Consider the following 24,782-nt stretch of genomic DNA (forward strand, 5'->3'; position numbering starts at 1 on the left):
CAAATAAAAGATTCCCTTGGGGCCCAGTGCGATGGCCTAGCGGTTAAGGTCCTCGCCTTGCATGCCCAGGATCCCATATGGGCACTGGTTCTAATCCTGGCAGCCCTGCTTCCCATCCAGCTCCCTGCCTGTGGCCTGGGAAAGCAGTCGAGGACGGCCCAAAGCCTTGGGACCCTGTACCCGCGTGGGAGAGCCGGAAGAGGCTCCTGGCTTTGGATTGGCTCAGCTCCAGCCGTTGTAGACGGAAGATCTTTCTCTCTGTCTCTCCTCTCTGTATATCCACCTTTCCAATAAAAATAAAATAAATCTTTAAAAAAAAAATTCCCTCAATTAGACTGTTCATGTAACAAACATCCATTAAGTATTTACTGTGGACTGCTTCATTCCAGATGCTATGCCAAGCAGTAGAGATATGACTGAAACAACTACTGCTCACAGATTAATGGAGCAGTACATACATAAAAAATACTTAGCTTTATCTGGTGCCATGTAACTTATTCATTCTTTAAACGTAAGACTGAAAGTCTTCAACAATAATCAAATTACTTAGTTATAAACACATTTACTATTTCAAAGAACAAGAGAAGAAGATAAAGAGCAGAACAAAATGAACAAGAGTAGGGAAAAGCAACAGATGTACAATGAGAGTGTCTGATCGCCTAAAATGAACGATACTTCTAGGCAATTCCCAATTACACCGGCAAATATCCTTTTTGCTTAAGTTGTATTTCTGTTATTTGTATCAAGGATCTTTATTAATACAAGATCCATGAAGTTCATGCTTAAAATTCTTCATTCCAGGTAGACAAAGAATATATTTGCTATATGAATATAGGATGTTAGTATCTACTATGTACTTAGGATACATGAGGAGCTGTGATATGTACTTTGTATACAGTATGCTATTAAATGCACACAACAACCTACTGAGATGGGTATCAGAATCACCTTGGTGATTTAAGAGAAGAAATTAAGACATAACACTTAATATCACCCAAGATCATATATAAAATAAAAAGTAATGCCAGACCTCAAAACAGCACTAATGTAAAAGCTTGTGATCTTAAATACTATAAAACACTGACCAAATGATATAATCTAAAGGCATCAACACTAACATTTTATCCTGATTAATCTGAGCCTTCTAATGCATACTGAATATTCTTACAAAATCTCACTGTAGGTTAAAGTAAAACAACCAAATCAAAAAGGCTGTATTCTTAACCTTTCTAACAACACCCAGCCAAATTTCTCACACCGCAACTATCCCATTCTCTCCAGAGAAAATCCGAATGTTTCTTGATTGTGTTTGTGCATGATGTGGGGAGAGGGGATTCAAAGTACCACCTGACTTTCATATCCCCTAGCAATTAAGCACTTTCACACACGATACCTAGAAGGGAGAGTTTTTTTTTATTTATCTCTGATAAATACACACACCAAGGCAAGACCAGACTTTGAATAAACCACTCTTTAGCAAAAAGAAATCCCATAAACATATTAAAACAGAAATTATGAGTATGTGCATAGTGCTCAACCAGCTATGAAGCACTTACACACAGCATAGCCCTGGATCCTCCTAGTAAGCCTGAAAGCAGACAAAGAACAAATCACACCTCCATTGGAGCTTAAAGAAACTCACGATGAAAGAAGCACAGTGATTTGCCCTAAGTCATTCAGCTGGTAAGTGACAGATAGGGATTTCAGAACTGGTCCTCTGGCTCCAAGGTCAATACTCATTCCAAGAAAATTAAATGCTCTACCACTGATTGCCAAAGTCGTTTTCTATCTGCTTACTCTAGGGATTCCACTTCCCTTAAACCTCCATGCCATATCTAAATAAGCCATCAGCTCCTCTAAAGTCTCAACACAAACCTATGTTCATGAACACCTATTTGGCAAATCTGCCACACACACTGGACAGATATGTAGGTCTCAGAGTTTACACTTGGAGCTATACATACCTACCACTACTCAGAAATCTGAAGAAACTTGTTATATTTCAAAATAGAACCTTTGGAAACATCCTAGGTGCTTCTTTGTCTATACTGATCTACAAAAATTTAACACTCTCCTAAATCAATACAGTTACTTATAGGGCATCCATCCTATTATCAGGCTCTATTTGTTCAGTAGTGATGATTCAAAAGGCAGACAAAAAACATGAAACCCTAACTTCAAGGAACCCACTAGCAAGTTAAAGATTCGTAAGAGAAAGAAAGTGGAAAGACCCAACCATTTGTAACATGAAAACAGAGATCCAAACCAGACACAGTACTTACTCTGAAAAGTCTTCAGGCAAAATACAAGGGGTACATGGACATATGTGAGCTGCAAGTATCTGGAAGTAAGGAGGGAATCTCTACAATAATCTAACTCAAAACAAGGTGCCAAAGAATAGAAATGAAGAGGAAGGGATAATATGGCCAAAGAAAGAAGAGGACCCACTAGAAGAACAGATATATAAAACACAGGAGAGGCTACGCCCGGGAGAAAAATTAAACCAACTGTCCACCAGCAGATTATATACAATTCTACAAGGCAGGGACAATCAGAACAGAAAAACAGACCATGCACATACAGGTGCCCACACAGAATTTCATATCACATAGTCTTCCAATCATTTTGTAAAGCAAATGAAAATATTCTTATGACTCTAACCACAAATCACAGAACTGAAGTGATTTTATGGATGAGGTCCACACAAGAACAGGTATCTTGTGATTGGTGAACAGTCATGAGTGCAGCACTAACCAGTACCTTAGATTAAGCTCTGCCGCTCCCGGCTGCTGGTGGGTCTCAAGACAGGGCGTCTCATGCCTGGATCCAGACGACAGCCACCATGTGCACATGGTGAGCTGTCCCTGGTGGCCAGTGCGCCAACTGGTGCCAGGCTCTGCCTGCTGGCCGCCCGGCTGGGGAGCTCTGGGGTATTGGTTCTTTGAGTCGCTGCTTAGTTAGCTCCAGGTTGAACCCATTGTGCTTCTAGGACATGAAGCATTTGTAAAGATTCCCAATGACAGTAGTCTTCCTTTGTAAAACTTGTAATCACTGAAAAATGCTGACCACCAAATACCAGTCCATGCAAAAGCTATGGTTTGGGGCTTGTACCTGAGGAATTACATCATGTTACCTGACATGATGATGGATCAGGAGAAGGGTCACATTAAGCAAGCCATTACATTAACTAGCACTCAAGAACCATAACCAGGGGTAAATCCTGTGAGGGATGTGTGGGCCACATCCTATGAAAATTCTAGCCTCACTGGTTAGCTCAAGAGTTGGGGTGGTAATGGACTAAGCTAGGTGTGACCAAGGAGCCTGCCATCAATCACAGGTAAAGGAACCCCCAATAGTCTGGACTGGTCAGGGCAGCAGCACCCAAATGTACATCCTAATTAAGGTGTGGGGTGGGCTGGGCTGCAACGTTCACCAGCTCATACAAGGCAAAATGGAAGGCCAGACTGCCTAAACCCAATGGCATGTATGAGAACTGGGTCTGGGAGTGGATTAAGTGGAAGAACTTGGGAAACTGCCTTGGTGAGTCATAGCTCCTGATGGTAAACATGTGGTCCAGACCTGGGGGTCGGACAAGCTGGGAAAAGTAGCTCCAACAGCTGGCAAATGTGTCAACTGGTAATGGAACAGGGTAGATCAGGCAGGACTGAGCAAACCTTAGCCCACAAGCAAAACTAGAGACCAGGACGGAGCACAGGTCATGCCGAGCTAGGCTCTTGTACCTACTGGTCTGCTTGAGCCAGGAACACTAAGCCACAGTGTCAAAGGCAGAGGTCAAGACAGGTGAGCAGCTGTGCCAAGCTGAGTCAGAGCAACCACTGGAATGCAAGTGATCTATGGCTGAGAACAGGCCCAGTTGGGGAGCTAAAGGGACAGCCCTAGCTGGGTTCCCACCAAGGGGCATGTGCCCTGGAATGGGGGCTGCATTCTGATCTGGAAATGCTTGTGGTCTCCCTTGGCACAAGTGTGGACTGGGATTGGATGCACCGAACCGGGCCAGACCCCAACACCCCCTGGTGTCCTGGAGACCAGGGTAGATGTGCGATGGATTAGGCTGGGTCTCAAACCCCTGCTGAGCCATGCGTAAGCCATATGTGGGTACGGACAAACCATGGCTGGGCTGAAACATCCAACAGCAAGGACCAGTTTCGGTTGAAGGCCAGTCAGGAAACGCCACTGTTCCTGCTAGGACAGGAGATGGACTGAGTAGGGCTGGCTCTTGGACCCACTGGTAAGCGTGAAACCTGGCATTGGGAGAGGTTCTGATGGAGGAGCCTGGGCAACTCCTCTGGCAGGACACAGACCTGGCAGGTAAGCGCAAGTAACACGATAGGAAACAGCCCAGAACAGGCCATGGAAAGTTACCCACTGGCATACAATTGGCAGGGGTTGGGGGAAGACCAGGATGAATCTGTCCACGTCATCCACTGGCAAATCCAAGCACCAGAACAGAGTGTGGGTCAGGCCAGGTTCGGTTGCAACAAAGACCAGTGCACAATACGGAATGCCAAGGAGAGGTTGCCTGTACCAGAAGGGACTGCAGCACCCAACCAGCATGAGAACCAGGAAGGGAGGGGGCAGAGCCGGCAGGAGAATAAGGGAGGGTTCCTTTGCTGGACAGCTACTCCCGCAGGAGAGCATGGGCTGGGATGGGGGTAGACCAGACTAGGCAGGCCTACAATACCTGTGCACCTCATGTGGACTAGATCAGGGAAAAGCCAGGCTGGGCTGATTATTCCTACTGGTGCAAACAAAATTAGAGTGGGTGAGGGTTGTTTGGGCTTAGCCACAGGATCAGCTGGCAGAAGCTGGCCCCTGGGCATGGTTCTGTCAAGTCAAACCACAGAACTATCTGGAGAGTGCATAATCTGGGAGTGGTGGAGGCCTGGGAGGGAAATAGTGGGCTCATCCCTCTTGGGTTACCAGTTCCACAGGAGGGCATAAAACTAGGACAGCAGCTGGGGTGGAATGGGGTGTGGGACAGACTGGACTACTGCTACACATACTGGCAAACCAGGGTAGGGGGCAGACCTGGTGGGGGTTATTGTGGGTCGCTCCAACTAGGCTGCAGCTCCCACTGCTTTATGCAAGGGCCGAATATGTGCTGGGTAGAACCAGGCTGGACTGCAACACCCATTGGTTCCAGTGGAAGTCGGAAGTGAAAACAGAACCAACCCAGCAATTGCAACCACCAGCTGATGGGGCGATGGACTGTGCCGGGCCCTGTACTTGCTAGCACATACAAGAATCTGGTTTGAACACACCTCAGGCAAAGTTTCTTTGGAGATCTCCCCAATCAAAATGCTGGACTCAGAACCCTAACCAAGAAAAGAGAGAAGATAGAACAGATCAACCATCCATCTCAGCTATGATAGACTATGTCAATCAGTGGATTCTTCAAAGACCTCATAGTGCTTGGAGTGGCAAGATTGGCAGCGATTCATAACTGTTGAACTATCAAAACCACTTGAGCAAGAACCTCAGAGTATACCCTACATCCGGGACCTGGGGAGGGTGGGAAATTGGGTGGGCCTTCTCCCTTAACAACCCCCTTTAAACATGAAGGAAACAATATGGAAAAAATACTAGTCTTACCCACTTTCCTGTAGCCCTTGAACTTTTTTACCCCAATTAACTACGTAAAGATTGTCAAAAAAAAAAAAAAAAGATTAAGCACTGCCACAGAAACTGAGAAACCGCTACCACCCAATATTCACATAAACACCACCTTCCAAAGCTCACTTCAAATATACTATAATAACTTCTAAAATGAATTTTAATGACAAAGTTAGTTCAAGTATTTATATAAAAGTAAAGTAGTATTTCATAAATCTGGAAAATATCCTTAGAGCCATTATAGCTTTCTCTAAAAAAAAATAATAATAATTTGCATATCTGAAAGTTACAGTTACAGAAATAGGACAGACAGGGAGAAATCTTCCACCCACTAGTTCTCTCTCCAAATGGCAGCAATGCTCAGGGTTGGGCCAGAATGGAGCCAGGATGGAGCCAAGAGCCAAGAGCTGCTTTCCAGATCTCCCATGGGGAGCCCAGGCCATCTCCTGGTGCTTTCCCAGAAACATTAGCAGGCAGCTGAATAAGGAAATGGAGCAGCCAAAACTCAAACCTGTGTCAAGATGGGATCCTGGCAGAGCACACCTCAGCTTAATCAATTATACCACAATGCCATCCACTACTTTGCATTTTAATTAGCATTATTATGCTATTTGTTTTCTATAGTAGTTATATGAGAAAATCTTTTGCAGATTAGCTGTCATAATTCACTACTTTATTATTTTATTTACAAATAATAATACAAGGTTAGAGATAAGTGACAATATAAATCTATCAAAAGTATATAATGGATTCTATATACTTAATGACTGTTGCAGAATTAACTACTGAAAATAAACAAACTGGTTAAGAAAAAATAATCACTTTGGAAATGGACATAATTATTCTCATCCATGAATAGTAGCACTCTTTCCTGAAATCACAAGGCTAGCACTGGCCCTACTCCTGACAGAATATTCTTCTACATATGACCAATAGGAGATATCAACATGTTCCCAATAGAAGAAAATGCAATCATACCCCCTAAACTCTCCCAGTGGCGAAAACTCAAATTAATGTCCTAGCTATCCAAGTCTTGCTGCTAACTGTTCACATTCCTTAAGAAAAAAACACAATACATTGCCTAAATATTAAATTTCACCAAACACGCAAAATTGATCCACTCTGTTAAATTTTATTCACTTGAACTAAGTGTCAGAAAGAGCAATCAGATAGCCAGATACTCGAGGTACTTGCAGGAGCCTGTGGGTTGTGTCAAAAGTTTCCTCGGGTCTCCCAACGCTAAATCTCCAAAGTTCTAAGGGATGCCAATCCCACCAGACTTCATACAGGGAAAGACAAAAACCAGACTCACAGGCCCATAAGAAAGAACTCAACTCGCAGCTGCACCCAAATAAGCACCTGAGCAACGAATAATCCCATCATGAATGTCCTCTTTATCCTAGAACATCTATTACATGGTTAAAATTATCTGTCCACTATCTCACTCCTCAGGTGTAGGAGCCAGGAACCACATTCAGCTTTCCCAGAGGCATGAGCAGGGAGCAGGATCAGAAGTAAAGCCTTTCAGATTTTAACACACATAGTGATGTGGCATGCAAAGCAGGGAGAACCCACTGAGCCGCAAAGCCACTACATAGCAAATGCTAAGTTTGTTTTATCCCACTAAGAGAGCAGGATGTGAAGAAGTTATCAAAGGAAATATGCAGCTAAAGTACTTTCAAATAAGTTTAACAACTTCTCTCTAACTTTCTTTTTAAAATAAAACTACAGCAAATCAAGAACTGTTCAGATTGGTCTAAAAGTTCAGGTGTCTTTGCCATAAAAATAAACTTATACTTTCAAATAAATGTCATTTTACATCTAAGAAACAATCCTATTATTTAACTTCAGTGATGAAGGCTTACAACATTCATGGAAAATTATTAAAACCTCAAGTAAAGGGCAAGGTGAACATTGCTCAGCACCCAGTCAACAAGAAAATTTGAAAGATACCATTATCTTCGAATTGGAAGCTGGAAAGCTACTGAGTTGGCACAAACACCCACAGAACATTCTATCCTGTTTACAACCATCAGGAGCATCAAAGGGGAAATCACAGAGCCTATGCAAATTTTTCTCATGAAAAATAAAAATTAAAAAAATTAACTTGGAAGAAATAATAAAATATTTTGAAAGCTTAAAAAAAAGAAAAGAAAGAAAAAGAAACATACCTCCTGTGCTCCCAATTATACACCTAACTTACTTCTCCTGTCTGCATGTTATTTGGTATGTGTGAGGCTGGGAAGGGTCCTTGACCTTTTGGTTAAGGTGTCATTATCAGAGTGCTTGGGTTTAAGTCATACTAGCTTACTGCTAACATGCAACCTGGAAGCATGTAACAACTCAAGCCAGGAGATGAGTTCTTGTCACCACTAGGAAGATCAGACTTACTTTGCAATGCCCAGCTTCAATCTGTCTTCTGGACATTTGAGGAAAGAGAACTAGCAGACAAGAGTTTGTTCTCTCTTTCACTTTCCCTCATGAATTAATTGTTTAAAACAAAAAGACAAAAAACAAGTTGAAATATTAAATTCACCAGAAAGTAGACTGGCAGACTGTGCATTTTATAGAGGGGCTCATAAGCACAAGGAAAAGCCAAGATGTTTTAACCTATTAACATTCATACGTCCCATGTTCTTAATCTTCTCTCCACACTGATTATCCAAGAAGCACTAATAATAATCCATTCCTTTTCTCCTCCAACCCCCACATACTGAATGAACCTTTTCACTTCATTAGATGACCACTATGTTTACTTCAAATTCTACATTCAGGCAGTCAACTTTTTACTCCTAACTAACTATGCCCACACATAGCCTCCAACAAATGTTCTCAGAAGGAACTACAATTAATTCTTCAAGACTAAAATATCAATGAATCCATGAGACTTAAAATGGTTTTGCGCTTTATATACATAACCACTGAATTATTGATTTATGATCAAAACCTTGGACAAATGGGAAAGTAATAATTATAATCATAACCTTATGCACATCTCACATTAATCTAAAACTGCCAGATGAAGGAAAGATGCCTCTTTAAGACATGCATAATGACTAAATTTCAAAACTCCCAAGACAACTAGCACAAACAAGAAACTTGCCAAGACTTGGGCTCCCCAAAGTGCAGATAGTTGATACTGTAGAGGTCCATGTCTTCCGTATGCCACGCAAATGTGGTTTTCCACATGCCAAAATACAGATAAGGAGTATTTACACCTTCAATGGAAATACCACACTCTTCTTCGACCACATCCAATACAGTATTTAGGTGAGCTATGTTCCATTCATCCACACCCTGAAACCAGAAAAGAGAGAAAAATCAAATGTTAATAAACAAAAATAATATTCACTAATCATATCATCATTGGCCAAAATTATCACTCTGTATTTTAACTCATGAAGAACCAAAAAAAAAAAAAAAAAAATCTATCTCCACTCAAGAGCCATATGCACATATTCATTATTTTTTTTAAAGATTTATTTATTTTTATTGGAAAGGCAGATGTAAAGAGAGGAGGAGAGACAGAGAGGAAGATCTTCTGTCCAATGATTCACTCCCCAAGTGACCGCAATGGCTGGTGCTGCGCTGATTCAAAGCAGGGAGCCAGGAACCTCTTTCCGGGTTTCCCACACGGGTGCAGGGTCCCAAGGCCCTGGGCCGTCCTCAATTGTTTTCCCAGGCCACAAGCCGGGAGCAGGATGGGAAGTGGAGCTGCTGGGATCAGAACCAGCTCCCACATGGGATCCTGGCGTGCTCAAGGTGAGGAGCTCAACCACTACACTATCGCGCTGGGCCCTATCCATTATTTTTATTCTAAGATTTCCATCAGCAAAATCTGGTACCTGATTCCAAATGGAAATAAATGTTCTCACTCCTCACAGCTAGCAAAAAATCAATAATTCAAAGTACATAACCTGGTATCCTTGGTATACCTTTCTAAATTTAGGCTTTCCTTTTCTTTTTGCAGTGTAGAAATTACATGCAATATCAGGTACCAAGTGCAGGGCCTGGGTGTTGTAGCCTAGTGGCTAAAATCCTTGTCTTATATGTGCCAGGATCCCATAAGGGCACCAGTTCTAATCCCAGCAGGCCTGCTTCCCATCCAGCTCTCTGCTGGTGGCCTGTGAAAGCAGTCAAGGAAAGTCCAAAGCCTTGGGGCCATGCATCCGTGTGGGAGACCTGGAAGAAGCCTCAGGCTCCTGGCTTCAGATTGGCACAGCTCCAGCTTTGCAGCCACTTGGGCAATAAAATAAGCAGACGGAAGATCTTCCTCTCTGTAAATCTGATTTTCCAATAAAAATAAGTAAATCTTAAAAAAGAAACCAAGTGAAAAATCTATCTTTAATCATTCCTCCCTCATACCTATCAAACTTAGTTTTACCTTCCTTAAAATTCCATTGTAATTATTAGGGAAAAATATTTGACATTATTCTACACCTTTAATTAAACCCTAATTTCTTACAGTCATGAGCAACTTTTAACCTTTCCCATTCCTCACTTCTTACTGGCCACAGCCTCTGGTAACCACCATTCTATGCTCTACTTTCATGAGGACAACTTTTCCAGATGCCACAAATCAGTGAAAACATGCAGCGCTTGTCTTCCTGTTCCTGGCTCATCTCACGTAGCAGAATCACCTCCAGTGTCATATATGTTGTTCTAAATGACAGTTTGTGTGTTATGCATGAATAATTTTTCATAGTATAAATGTACATTATCTTTATCACCTCAAAACTGATGGATATTTGGGTTGTTTCTGTTTCTTAGCCATAATAAACACTGCTACAACAAACATAAGGATGCAGTTATCTGCAACTTATGGACTTCATTTCCTTTGGATACACAATCATTCCCAATAGAGAAGTTGCTACGTTATATGGTATTTCAACTTTGAATTTGCTCAGGACCCTCCATTCTATTATTCACAGCAATTATATGAATTTATATTTCCACAGTATACATCTTTCTCCTCATCTTGGCCAGTACTTGCACTATCTTTTGTCTTTTGATAGTAACTATTCTAAACAGAATGAGGTAACATCCTGTTGTGGTGTTAATTTGCATTTCCCTGCTGATTTCCTTACATCTTTTACTTAATGAGAAAACTAAAACATTTAAAATATCAAATTTGCTAAAAATTGATAGAGTACAAATTTTGGGAAACTTGCTGAAATGATGCAGTTTTATAAAAGTAAGCCAACATGCTGATGACATGACAGAAGCAAACATTCATTAATTATAGAGTTAAAGTGATGAATTTGGTATTTTTAAGAACTTATCAATTAATTATTAGTTGGCTGTAGCTCATAATTGCTTAGAAATTCTTGCAAACTATATATTTCCCCCATATATTTAACTCAAATCAAAGGTACATTGTATGCAATCACTGGGTACTTGCAATGGCTTTAAAAACACTTTTATCCTATTCGCTGTGGTTACTAAAAAGGGGTAGTAAATTCATTATGGCTACAAAAAAGGCTCCCCCCAGTAAGTACGCTAATGTCTTCACCTAAAACCCCTTTAAAATTTTCACTTTACATTCCACTGAAAGCTCTTAGGTTTGTTCTGTATTCATTCTGGTCTTTACACAAGTCTAATCAGTGAGCAAATCTGAACTCATCCAACTTCTGGATGAAGAAAATTATTGATCGGACAGTTACGAAGCCTGAGGACATCATCTAATTTCTAAATTCTCCTAAAGGATTTAATTTTTAAAGCGCTCACTCTATAATAACGTAAGCCACAAAGTGGCAAGTTTGCTATTTGGAAATTGATCAAAATAAACTTTTAGAGAACAACTTAGGTTCAACTTATTAGTTTCTCATAAAAGTTAAATCAAATTATGTAAAATATTTTATCTCATTCTATTTATAGATACCATCTCAATTTTAGTCCAATCAGTCTTCTGTCTAATCACTAACAGAGTTCTATTTAAAAGCCATTACTAAAGTGGAGCACTGAAACTGGAGTAATAAATGAGGGTCACATTATAGGAACCATTTTTAAAATGACTGAGCTTGCGGATTCAGACAAAACTATTCCTCTCAAACTCTGGAGACCTCTAAATTTTATTTCTGATAGATACATTTGAAAAATCTGAAAAATAACCCAAGGGTGAATCCTTGAACATTACAGATTTTGGCGGGGCCTCAGAAAAGTGGACAGAGAACAAAGAATACTTTTCAGAAAGACCCAGGTTATAGTTGCTGCTCTGCCACCCACTATGATGAAAACCAGTGCTGATACCCACACTCGTCCTCAGAAAAACCTCGGAGTTCTAGCATCCTTCTGGTGTTCCTTAGATCACCAAACAAGTGAATGAACACAAAATCTTTAGGATTTCAGGGAGATGGAGTAGCAGTAATAGGTTAATCCTTTGCCTAAAGCAACAGCATCCCAAATAAGCACCAATTTGTATCTGGGCTGTTCAACTTCCACTTCAGCTCCCAGTTTATGATCTGGGAAGACTGAAGAAGATGGTTCAAGTGCTTGAGTCCCTACATCCACGTGGGAGAACTGCAAAGAAACTCTTGGCTCCTGGCTTCTGATCAGCTGAGCTCCAAACACTGTGGCCATGTATGGAGTGAATCAGCAAGGAGAATACCTCTCCCTCTGTCTCTCTCCCTCACTCCATCTGGAAAATCGACCTTTCAACTAAAAACAAGTAATTTTTAAAAAGCAACTTTGGAAAATAAAGCTAAATAATTCTTAGGATGGATGTAATAGCTATCCCCACTAATCTCTAGTTCATCTTACTGGAAAGCATACTAAAACCAACAGACAATCATGGGAGAAATGATAGTAAAATCCTCTGAAACACACTACTGAAATTCTCCCTATTAATGGGCAAATAACACATTTGATGAAGTTTATTCTTGAAAAGTAAAGGTTGCCCTAATGCTGACACTTCATTTCTTTTGCAAAAATAAAAAGTCACATAATTTTAATTAAGGAGTTCTGCAAATATTAACAGTCACTGGTATTAACAAGAAGAGATAAATCTTATTGCCCCAACATGCCTTCTCCTATGTTTACCCTCTTCTTTTGATAAAATTGGCTAGCTGCCTCTTAGGACCGGCTCTTCCGAAGAGTTTTAGGTCTCCCTCTTTTATGCAGAAAAGAAATAAACTCATGTCAGTGCTCAGGTGAACTGTGATATATATCTATACATACACAAATATGTATACATAAAACATCTCTTTACATCACATATACATACATGCTACACTTATTCAAAATAATCCAGTTAAATAGGTAAACTAATACTCAGATGAATAAAAAAGAAACGCAATACTCCTAGCTTAGTAATAGGTAGAAAAATAATCTCTGGGCTGCCATTGTAACATTTCAGGTAAAGCCACCACCTGCAATGCCAGAATCCCATATGAGTGGCAGTTCACATCCCAGATGCCCCACTTCTAATCCAGCTCCCTGTCAATGCCCTGGGAAAAGAAGCAGACCAGGACTAATGTACTTGGTACTCTGTTGCCCACCCAAGAGTCTCAGAAGAACCTCCTGGCTCCTGGTTTTAGACTGGATCAGCCCTGGCTGTTATAGCCATCTGGGGAATAGACAGGCAGATGGAACACAGACAGATCTCTCAATCTCTCTCTCTCAGTGTGTGTGTGACTAAAACTGACACTCAAATAAATCATCTTTAAAGTCAAACACACACACACACACACACACACACACACACACACACACACACACACACCAGTGTGGGAAACACAGCAGGCTACACTAGAATTGAAAATTCTCTTATATACTGGTTTCACCATTCACTAGTTACTGGGACCTGATATTTATCTTTTACAACAAAGCTGTGACCAACATTCAAGTGTGCCAGCCAGGCCAACACGGGACTTCAGCCACCTTTTACGATCGAAGGGAAGATCCAGTCTCTCACTGAAACTACCTTCAGAAAACATTCCCTCCCCTTGATATCTGAGATTTCTTAATAGTACAGAAAGGCCAACTTGTCTACCTCATAATACAGCTGTAATTAAAGGATTGCAATGTGGCTGTGATAATATTCTGAAAATCTTTTATAGTCAAATTGTTATTTTACCATCCCTTTGAGGGGTACTCTCACGGTTTCCAACCCATCTCGTCTCAATGGCAGTTGTCAGCATGATGTTCCACAGAGCTCAGCAGGTGATGAAGCAGTTACAAACTCCGGAGTCCAAAAAGCCCGGCAGGTAGTAACAATGAAATGAAGGAAGTATTCAAGTGCATGTCAAAAAAGGTGGGAAGAGTACACTGGAGATAATCTATCTAGTCTAAAGAGGACAGAAATCATTCAGTTACATCGTATGACTGTCACCTGAAATCCTGCCAAACTTTCCAATATTTAAAATAAAGCCCAAAATTCAGACTTCCTGTTACACTAGCAAACTTTTAGCACCCTGGGGATTCAAACAAAAAAGATCCATGACCAATTTGCATAAAGGTAGCAAGAAATAATAGAGTTTAGATTATCATAATAATTTTTTTTTTTTAAAGATTTATTTTTATTATTTTTTTATTGGAAAGGCGGATATACAGAGAGGAGAGACAGAGAGGAAGATCTTCCGTCCGATGATTCACTCCCCAAGTGAGCCGCAACGGGCCGATACTATGCCGATCCGAAGCCAGGAGCCTCTTCCGGGTCTCCCACGCGGGTGCAGGGTCCCAAAAGCCTTGGGCCGTCCTCAGCTGCTTTCCCAAGCCACAGGCAGGGAGCTGGAAGGGAAGTGGGGCTGCCGGGATTAGAACCGGCGCCCATATGGGATCCCGGGCGTGCAAGGCGAGGACCTAACCACTTGCGCCACCGCGCCGGGCCCTATCATAATAATTTTTAAGCAGATAAAGGAAGCAGGGGCTTTGCAGACAGGTCATAAATACAAAGTTAGTGCTTTGAGCTTAAGGCACACAGAAATACTTTAAATCTAAACCATATATTTGCTCAGCACTAAGCGACTACATCAGGACTCTATAAATGCGTCCAGTAACTAGACGAAGTTGGTGCCAGCTGAATAACTCCATAGGAATTAACTCTACATACGCAACTTGATCTCATGTGCCATCACAATTCAGAGATCCAATATGACAATGGTCGAAGCAAGACAAAACAAAATTACAAAAGTATAAAGTCTTGCTGAGCAAGGGTAAAAACTGAATAAACTGGGATGTAGCCCAGGCTTAATAACAACATGTAACTCTCTAAAAGCAGCCCTGTGGAACTGGAAATTAGGAAAGGACCATACTATAGTCCAATCCCTTGCCAGACCACAAAGACGCACCAAAAGGTGCTAATGCACTCGGAACTGTCCATCAAGTAAACACAAGACACAGCTACAATATGCACACTGAGACACTTCCAAGAGTTGTTTCACTGCATTGAGCATCATTTGCTTTGCATACAAATCTGGGTACCCATAGAAAGACAACTGATAAACTGACACACAGTTCTTTTTTTTTTAAGATTTATTTTTTATTATGTTTTTATTGGAAAGGCGGATACACAGAGAGGAGAGACAGAGAGGAAGATCTTTCGTCCAATGATTCACTCCCCAAGTGAGCGCAACGGCCGCTGCTATGCCAGTCAGAAGCCAGGAGTCTCTTCCGGGTCTCCCACACGGGTGCAGGGTCCCAAAGCTTTGGGCCGTCCTCGACTGCTTTCCCAGGCCACAGGCAGGGAGCTGGAAGGGAAGCGGGGCTGCCGGGATTAGAACCGGCGCCCATATGGGATCCCGGGCGTGCAAGGTGAGGACCTTAACCACTTGCGCCACCGCGCCGGGCCCAACACACAGTTCTTAATACTCTTGCATTTATGGTAGCATTCCATATAGCTAAAAACTCTGCATGGCCTTTTTTCCACAAAATTAGGTTAAATCACCAAACTGTTACTCAATTTGAGGCTTATCACATCTTCCCTATCTTCACTATGCTATCATCTTGATTCTAACCCTGAAAATTACAATCAGATTTCTTCCCTGTTTTCTGTCATTTTCAGTACCTTCAATATTACAACTGGGACTGATTTTCAAATCACAATGTAAGCAGAGTCGGCACAATAACCTAGTGGCTAAATTCTCACCTTGCATGTGCTAGGATTCCGTATGGGTACCCATTCACGTCCGAGCAGCTCCACTGCCCATCCAGTTCCCTGCTTATGGTCTGGGAAAGCCTTCAGACCCTGCACTCACGTGGGAGACCAGGAAGAACCTTCTGGCTCCTGGCTGCAGAATGGCTCAGTCTAGCCATTGCAGCCACTTGGGAAACGAACCAACAGGTTAAAGATCTGTCTCTCCTCTATAAAAACCTGCCTTCCCAATAAAACTTTAAAAAACTAAACCTTAAAAAAGAAAAGATGGGAAAGGGAGAGGCAGAGGAGAGAAGAGAGGAGAGGAGATCCAGTGTGGGATAAGTACAGACTAATCACTGAGACCCAAGCAGGGACATGCACCTCCCACATTAGAGTACCTGAATTTAACATCAGGCTCCAGATCCTGATCACAGTTTTCTACTAATAAACACCTTGGGAGACAGCAGGATGCTTCAAGGAATTGGATTTCCGCCACACCTGGACTGACCTTAAACCTAGCCCAGCCCAGCCCAGCCCAGATTTTGTGAATATTTGGGAATGAACCAGTAGGTAGTATATTAATATTTCTTTCTCTATTTCTCATTCTTTTTGTCTCCCCCATCCCGCCTTTATTATAATGAAAATAAATCCAGTTATTGAAATACAGATCTAGTACCTATCACCTAAAAGACGTTCTAAGATTGATAAGACAGTAAGAGAATTTAAGGACTCAAAAAGTTTTCAACACTCCCCATGACTCAAATGGAGTAATCAAAAAGATATACCTACGTGGAACAGACTATATTATTTCTATCACAACAGAAAATGTCATTGCTAAATTATACTGAGATGTTCAGTTCTTCCCCTTTCGAAGGCAGACAAAGCACACACTCCTACTCTAAAGCAAGGGATATGCCTTATACCTAAGGACACGATTTGGAAAACTACAATGAAACAGTGACAACAAAATGATACATTAAAAAACTTTTAAAACTTAGGATTATGCTTTGAAAAATAGAGCAAAACCATTGTTTTTACCCAAAATCAAGGAAAGAGTTTAATCACTGAATCAAGCAGGACTAGGATGACGACGGCACGTTTGCCCTGGATATGGAATTCAGGTCATTAGTATTCTAGCTCCAAATTATTTCTTATTTCAGAATAAACTGTATTCTGATATAAATAAAAACACAAAACTGAAAAGAACTCTCGATGACTTGGTTTCAAACATTTTATCACATTTGGAAACCAAGAGCCTTACATGAACTTGCTGTCCAAGAGCACCACCTGGTGGAAGATGTTTCATTGAAGAAATAATAACCAAAAAACCTCGTTGTAGGAACCTAAAAGGGAGATACTGCCACCTAAGTAAACTGGCATCATATATAGGATCTCTTCAACAAAATTCTAACAGTTCCTTAGTTCTCAAAACTATACAGTCAAAAAGTTACACTTTTGTCTTAAGATCTTCTATAATATATTTACTCAGAATGTTCTGTTTCCCGGTACTTGGTTATTGACAAGCACCAAGATTCCCAAAGCAGTAGCCTAACAAGTTATTATTATAAGAATCACTTAGTTTTAAAAAAAAAAAGTTCAAAAAAATTTTTTTCAAAATATCTACATATTTAGACATAAGTACCTGAGTTCACAAGTTCTCCTTTTCTACCTGTACAACTTTGGCGTGTGTGTGTGTGTGTGTGTGTGTGTGTGTGTGTGTGTGTGTGTGTGTAAGCACATGCTAAATTGTTCCTCCAGCAATTCCAAGGCTTCCAATGGTGTCTTTGGATATGACTAGCTTAGAGGGATCATACTGGAGTATACAATTACCTGAGAAACAACGCCACCTCATTACTAGAAAGTTCCAGTTAGTCAAATCAACACAAAAAAATTCAAAATCTGGAGAAATTCCTTTTGCCACTGAAGGACAGCCTCTTAGGAAGGAGATCACTGACTGTCGGGCGTGTGCACTGGTAGGGTTGTTGGACAACTTCAGATATGTAGAGGTGGCAGCAATGTGCAAAGGACATTATGACAGAACTGAGTTTCGAAATCAAGTGCAAAATGCTCAAGAAGATGGCACAAACTATCACAGGAAACACAACTTTCCGTCATAGGGAGTTGCAGTTACAACAAAGAGGGTTCCATGCAAGGGAAATTCTCAATCTTAATGAAATGCCATCCACAGGTTTATTTCAGAAGAAAGCAGCACTTGATGCCTGCCTGGGCTGGAGTCCAGCATCCATTGGTGCTCGGAAGAGCCAGAGTAGGAGTAGGAGAGGCTGGCTTAGGTCTCTGCACCCTCTGAACCATGCAAAAGTTTAGCTTGGGAGTGCCAGGCAGGGCTGGGCTACAGCACCCAACAGCAAGAGCCAAAATGGGTGTAGGCCAATTGGGCAAGGCTGCCATTCCTGCCAGGACAGGAAGTGGGCCAAGTCAGTCTGGACATACTAGCATGCATGACATCTGTCCCTAGAAGGTGAACTAATATAGAAGCCTGGGAACTCATCTGTCAAGATGCAGACCCTGCAGGTAAGGGCAAGAACCAAGGCTGGGAGCAGCACAGACCAGGTGTTACAATACCTACTGGCATGTATGGGTCAGGCTGGATCAGTTCACAGCAACAACTGGCAGATGTAGGAATCAGAATGGGGTGCAGGAAGAACTGGACTGCACAACAAAGCCACCCAGCTCACATTAGGGCCGGGACTGGGGGCTGGCTGGATTGGGCTAGGCTGTAGCACCCACCAGCATGAGCTGGAACTTGGGGCAGGCAGGCCAGGCCAGGCTGCAGCACCCACTGGCAGATGTCAAATTAAGACAAGCCATAACAATCTAGGCCTCAGCTCCATCAGCACATGTAAGACCGGGGATGAGAAGCCAGTCTAGTAGGGGAGCTGTGGGAGGACCCCTACTGGGTCACTGCTCCTGTTGCCAAATGTGAGAACTGGGACTGAGAACAGACTAGGCTGGGTAGGACTACAACAACCATTGGCCTGTATGTGAGCTGGTTTGGAGAACAGACTAGGCTGGGTAGGACTACAACAACCATTGGCCTGTATATGAGCTGGTTTGGGGAGAGAAAAAGGCTGGGTTAAGAGAATATATCCATTGATGTATGCATGAGCCACAGTAATTGCAGGCTGGGCAGGCTTTACAACAGCATCAGTGGCCAAATTCTGTCAGGTTAGACTGCAGAACCACCTGTAAAGTACAAGATCCAAGCCTGGGAATGGGCCTAGTAGAGAAATTGTGGGCACCTCTAGTATGGGCTGCAGTTCCCACTAGTAAGAATGGGAACTAGGAATGGGAACAGGCCTAGATGGATATGCTATGGCACCTGCCGTCATGAGTGTGGGCTGAATGTTAGGGTCAGTTGGGTTTAACTAGGCTCCAATGTCCTATATAAGAGCTGAATAAGATGTGGGACAGACAGAACCAGTCTGCTGCACAAACTGACAAATACAGAAACCAGGATTGGGGGTGGACCTAGTGGGAGTTATGGGGGTCACTCCAACTGGGCTGCAGTTCCCGCTGGTGTACGTGAGGGGCCAAGTGTGTGATAGCAGTTAGGCTAGGCTGCAGCATTCACCAGTTTGCACGTGAGATGGGGCTGCAGACAGAAATGACCAGGTGAATGCAGCCACCAGTGTATAAGTAGGCTGATCTGATGATGGGTTGAGTCAGACCCCTCACTGGCCAATACACACAGGGGTCAGGTTGGGATCACCTCTGGCAAGCTTTCTTGGAACACCCCTCCTCCAACTGGATCGCTGGACTCAGAACTCCAACCATGGTGAAAATCACAGGATATGTGGTCTGACTGTGGAGTGCATGTGTCAGAACTAGATCTCCATGACTGCTGAAACCTGTGTAGTGCACAACACATCCAGATGCCTATGGGGGACATGACAACCAGTTCATTGAGGCCTGCTAAATACACTAGTACCACAAAGGGCAGAACATATTGGACAGCTCTCCCTGACAAGTATCTAGATGAATAGAAACTAAGTGGGCTATGTCAGCCAATAGACCAACCTTGCTAGTATTTCCTCAACCTTGGAGCAATGAAATCAACAAAATCTCAGAACCACCAAAATCACTAAATTTGTATCCTCAGAACATGCTCTATACCGGGGACCCAGGGATGACATAGGGTGGCCATCTCCCATCCTTAGAGAACAATCCTCTCCTCTTCTCTCCACTTTCCCCAGATACCAGAAGGAAAAAAGGAGACTGACCTGGTCCTTGGGCCTGCCTATGTAGTAGGTGCTGTGCTGGGTCCACGAGCCCCAGGGGCGGGGGTTCCACTGGGACCCAGGTTGCTTGGCCTGGATCCTTCGGCCTGCCTACGCAGTGGTTGTCAGGTGCATGAGCCCTGGGTGCTGGGGGGTCAGGTGGGGCCTGGGTCAGGCAGCCCACAGCACTAGTGGTGTCAGGGAAAGTTCACTGGTCACCAGGTGACACGCTTGTGAGGACTTGGTGTGTGTGCTTACCAAGGTCTGGAATGGCACAGCTGGGGGCGTGCAAGGGCATGGAGTCTCATGTGCAGAATTTGTGGTCTGATCACAGAGTGCATGTGTCAGAATTGGACCACCTCATTGAAAAAGACAGAGCAGTGACGGCTGGCCTAGACGCACATGGAGGACATGGCAGCTCATTAGGGCCTGCAGAGGACATATGTTCAATAGCAGGAAGAGGACAGAAAAAATTGGACAACTACCCCAGCCAAACAATAACAGCAAATATTTGGACAAATAGAGATTCTAAGGTCAATTACATCAGCCAAAGGACAATGGAAGGGATTTTCCCATTTGGTGAAATCGACAGCATTTTAGAACTATCTAAAACACTTGGGCAGAACCCTAAGTGCATGTGCCACATCAGGACACTGGGTTGATATCGGGTAGCAATTCCCCATCCCTGGGTACTGGTTCAGTTGGGAAGATAGGTATGACTTTTCCCCTTTTCTCCCCTCTTCCCTCAGATACAGGAAGAAGAAATCGAAAATTTGAAAATGGGTGTGGTGTGGTAGCCTAGAGGCTAAAGTTCTCACCTTGCACATGCCAGGATCCCATATGGGTGCTGATTCTAATCCCAGCTGCTCCACTTCCCTTCCAGCTCCCTGCTTGTGGCCTAGGAAAGCAGTCCAGGATGGTTCAAGGTCTTAGAACCTGCACCCGCATGGGACACCTGGAAGAGGCTCCAGGCTCCTGGGTTCGGACTGGCTTAGCTCCAACCACTGTGGCCAGTTGGGGAGTGAATCATCAGATGGAAGAGCTTCCTCTCTGACTCTCCTCCTGTCTGCGTATCTGCCTTTCCAATAAAAACAATCTTAAATAAATAGAAAAAGCAAGTTAAAAAAGAAAGAAAATCTGAAAATAATCATACCCACTTTTCCTTAACCCTCGATCCTTCCCACCCTGATCAACTATGAAAACATCAACAAATATAAAATACATTTATTACTAAGAAATTGTGAAAAGCAGAGAAAAGCATGCTCCCTCCATCCACTGCTGAACAGAGCACAACAGCTATGGCCGAACATGCCTGGAGCTGAGACAGAATCACAACTGTTGTCTCCCACTCAGCGTTAAGAACCCAATCACTTGAACCATTACCACCGCCTCCCAGGGTCTCCGTTTACAGGAGGCTGGCGTCAGAAGCCAGAGCCAAGAATTGAACCGAGAAATTCTCAACCACTAAATGCCCACTCATAGTTGATTCTTTGGAATACAGATAATACCATTGGAGATCCTTCAAGTGTTGTTATAAAGACAAGAGGTAGCATCAGAAAAGCCTGTACAAAACAGAAATGCAACTATGCCTTCAGAGTTAGATGGCGGCACATATGCTACTGGTCATCATTAAAGTGCTATCTACCCTTGTGTCTTCTCCATATATCCCCTGGCTTTTCTGTCTCACTCACCCAAATCTTTTTCACTTTAATTTAATTTTTATTTTAAAGGCTGAGAGAAAGAGGTAGATATAGATGGAGAAAGATACCCCATTCATTGGTTCACTCCCCATATGCCCACAAAAGCCAGGGCCAGGCCAATGTAATGAGCCTGGAACTCCATCTATGCTGTCCACAGGGGTGGCAATGAAGCCACAACTTTGCACCATCATCTGCTGTCTCCCAGGGGGCATGTTAGCATAAAGCTATATGAAAAAAACTAAGAACTCAAATCAGGTATTCCAGTATGGGACAAGGATAACAAACAATGACTTAGTCTCAGTTCCAAACGCCTGTCTCTTGCCAAATATTAACACCCAATACATTCTTCCCCTTTTTGTTTTTTTTTTTTAGATTTCTTTATTCTTATTCGAAAGTCAGATTTACAGAGTGAAAGATCTTCCATCCACTGGTTCACTCCCCAAGTAGCTGCAACAGCCAGACCTGAGCCAATCAGAAGCCAGAAGTTTCTTCCAGGTCTCCTACACAGGTGCAGGGTTACAAGGCTTTGGGCTGTCTTCAATTGCTTTCCCAGGCCACAAGCAGGGAGTTGGATGGGAAGTGGAGCAGCCGCTCGAATTAGAACTGGTGCCCATATGGGATCCCAGCACATGCAAGGCAAGGACTTTAGCCACTAGGCTACCAGTAGCCTAGTACCAAAATATGCCAGGCCCATCCAATATATTCATACAGGAGTTTTTCCTTTCTGCTCCTCATTCCTCTTAATATCTTCTTTTTTTATGTGCTTATTTCCTAAAGAAACTCCTGGGCTTCTTCTGCACATAGGGCTTAGTTTTTAAATGTGTAGATAATTAGCAAAGGTTAATTAAAACTTCCTTTATCAGCAGACCACCCCTTAGTGAAGCACAAGACCTAATTACTCTCATGCTAATGTTAGTGTTGTTCAAGAATCATGTGGGATTACCCAAGACCACAACTGATTTTATTTCTAAGACCTTTTCAAAACAGAAGTCCCTGAAACCAAGCACCCCAGTTTCTTCATTACAATAACCAACACTGTCAGTTATATGAGCCTCATTGTCCTGAGACCATTCAGAATTGTATTAATTCACCTATTTCAAAAAAGATTTGCATATCCTTAAAGAAACAAATTGTTGTCCCACTGTAAAATGGACTAGTAAAACATTTTCTGTAAGGAACCAATTGGAAATATTTTAGGCTTTCATCCAGGACCTGGGGTTGGTAGGAGACTAGGTGGGGTTTCTCCCTTAAAATCCCCCTTTACCTCAGACACATGAAGGAAACAATGTGGAAATAATAGTTTTACCCACTTTCCTGTAGCCCTTGAATCTTTTTATCCTAATTAACTATGTAAAGATTGTCAAAAATATAACCAAAAAATGGAAAAAGGTAAAAACAAAAAAAATTAGGCTTTAGGGGCCATACAACCTCTGTTGCAACTATCTAGTTCTGCCATTACAGTACAAAAGTAGTCACAAATAATCTCAAAATGAATAGACAAGGCTCTTCTCTAACAAAACTTTACCTACAAAAACAAGGAGCCAACAGGGTCTGACTGTCAAACCAACAGTCTACACCACACATCCAAAAGCTGGGTATATTACCCCATGTCTTTGATAGTTTTACTATTTGGAGTGAAAAACAGTAACTTGCCCAGGTGGTGATACCATTATTGCCACAGGCTACTATCCACAGTGTTGAGTACGGATTTTAGCATAACCAAAGGAAATAAAGCTCTAAAGGAAGCAGAATAATAAAAGAGTGAACAAGACCCAATCTCTAGAATTACATGGCTTTTACTCCTTTTCTAACAAGGCTGATTACTCTCAACTAGCCCTCCATGAATAAGCGCCAGCCTACATCCTATATGAAGTCTGAACCTGCCACCTTCTCTGCTCCTTAAAAATATCTTGTGGTGCTAGGAAATATATCAGACTCTGGAACACAGCAAGAGGAGCTGCTGTGGTACCACCGACCAAAGCCATGGTGCACGCTCAAGCCGACCTCCTTCACCCACACCCGATGTTCCAGGCCTCTCTCACCCCTGCCAAGCACCTGCTCAGCAAACACCTCCAATTTCAGCTAAATTACCAGGTCTGTTGGATGTGGGCTTGCCAAACTGCCACACCTTCTACTCTCTGTCTCCTCTCAATAAAACTAAGCAATCGACACCAGGTTCCGATGTTCTCCCTCTTACAGAAAGGCTTCCTTCAATGCAAGCCTTCTCTAAGTGCTCTCCCGCGAACTCCACAGAACCTCACGTTGATTCTATAGCCAATTATAGTTTATAATTTCATAATTCTGTAGTTCCTTTCAAAATAACCCTATGAGTCATAAGAAGCTAGTTCTGAGTACAATTTAAACACTCAACTAAAAAGCTGGTTTAAATGTAATAATCAACAGCAAAACAGTAGATGAGCTTTTCAATACACATTCATTTTGATTGCAAATGTTCCTGACAGCTCCAGTGATAACACTCCTCATTTCCTTTAATGTACCCTTGCTCTTACTGTTCTCTATCTACCTCAAAAAATGCAAACTGTTTTTCATTTGTTTGAATTTAGATGTCTTCGTGATGATTGGTATTATTTACCAGAATTTACAGCATTTCTCTTTATGCTACAAAGGCACTGAAAATGCCATGCAACTCACAATATGCTAAATACTCCTTCAACAGTGTGGAAATTCCATAAATATTATGCCTTGTGGCCCCCACCATAATGACAGCATGACAGCTCTGAAGCCAGTAAATACTCAGGATGCTGTAAAACTGAGTATTTACAAATCATTGAATCTTGTTCACTAGATTTTGATAATCAAAGTCATTCAAATATGAAGTTGAATGGCAATGTTCCCACAAAGCAATGCAGATGGATAAGTGGTTTTCAAAGACAAGCATTAAAAAATAAGCACATCAACTAATGTTCATCAACTTCATCTTTGTATCCATCAGTTACGCTACTTCACTGGTCAAAGGGTAGTTCTGGATATTTTTTTGTGAATTTGTTCCAAAAATGATCCCGAATGCAATGTTTACAATTTTTAATTATATATGCAGAAGTCACTGTTATGGAGTAACGGGTAAGCCACCTCCTGGGACACCAGCACCCCTTATGAGCACAGCTTCAAATTCCAGCT

General features: G+C 42.3%; 1 protein-coding gene across 3 annotated transcripts in view; it reads right to left on the minus strand.

The window, feature by feature from the left end:
- The window catches only part of KDM4C (lysine demethylase 4C), a 281,603-nt gene that overhangs the window by 220,686 nt on the left and 36,135 nt on the right, over nucleotides 1-24,782 (minus strand). For all 3 annotated transcript variants that reach the window (XM_040963735.1, XM_040963734.1, XM_040963733.1), the window contains exon 5: nucleotides 8,738-8,931. In XM_040963735.1, coding sequence (XP_040819669.1) covers nucleotides 8,738-8,931 — 194 coding nt within the window. The remainder of the gene's footprint in view (nucleotides 1-8,737; nucleotides 8,932-24,782) is intronic.

The sequence above is a fragment of the Ochotona curzoniae genome, unplaced genomic scaffold, assembly GCF_017591425.1.
Source record: "Ochotona curzoniae isolate NIBS_2020 unplaced genomic scaffold, NIBS_Ocur_1.0 scaffold_3208, whole genome shotgun sequence".
NCBI classification, from domain to species: domain Eukaryota; kingdom Metazoa; phylum Chordata; class Mammalia; order Lagomorpha; family Ochotonidae; genus Ochotona; species Ochotona curzoniae.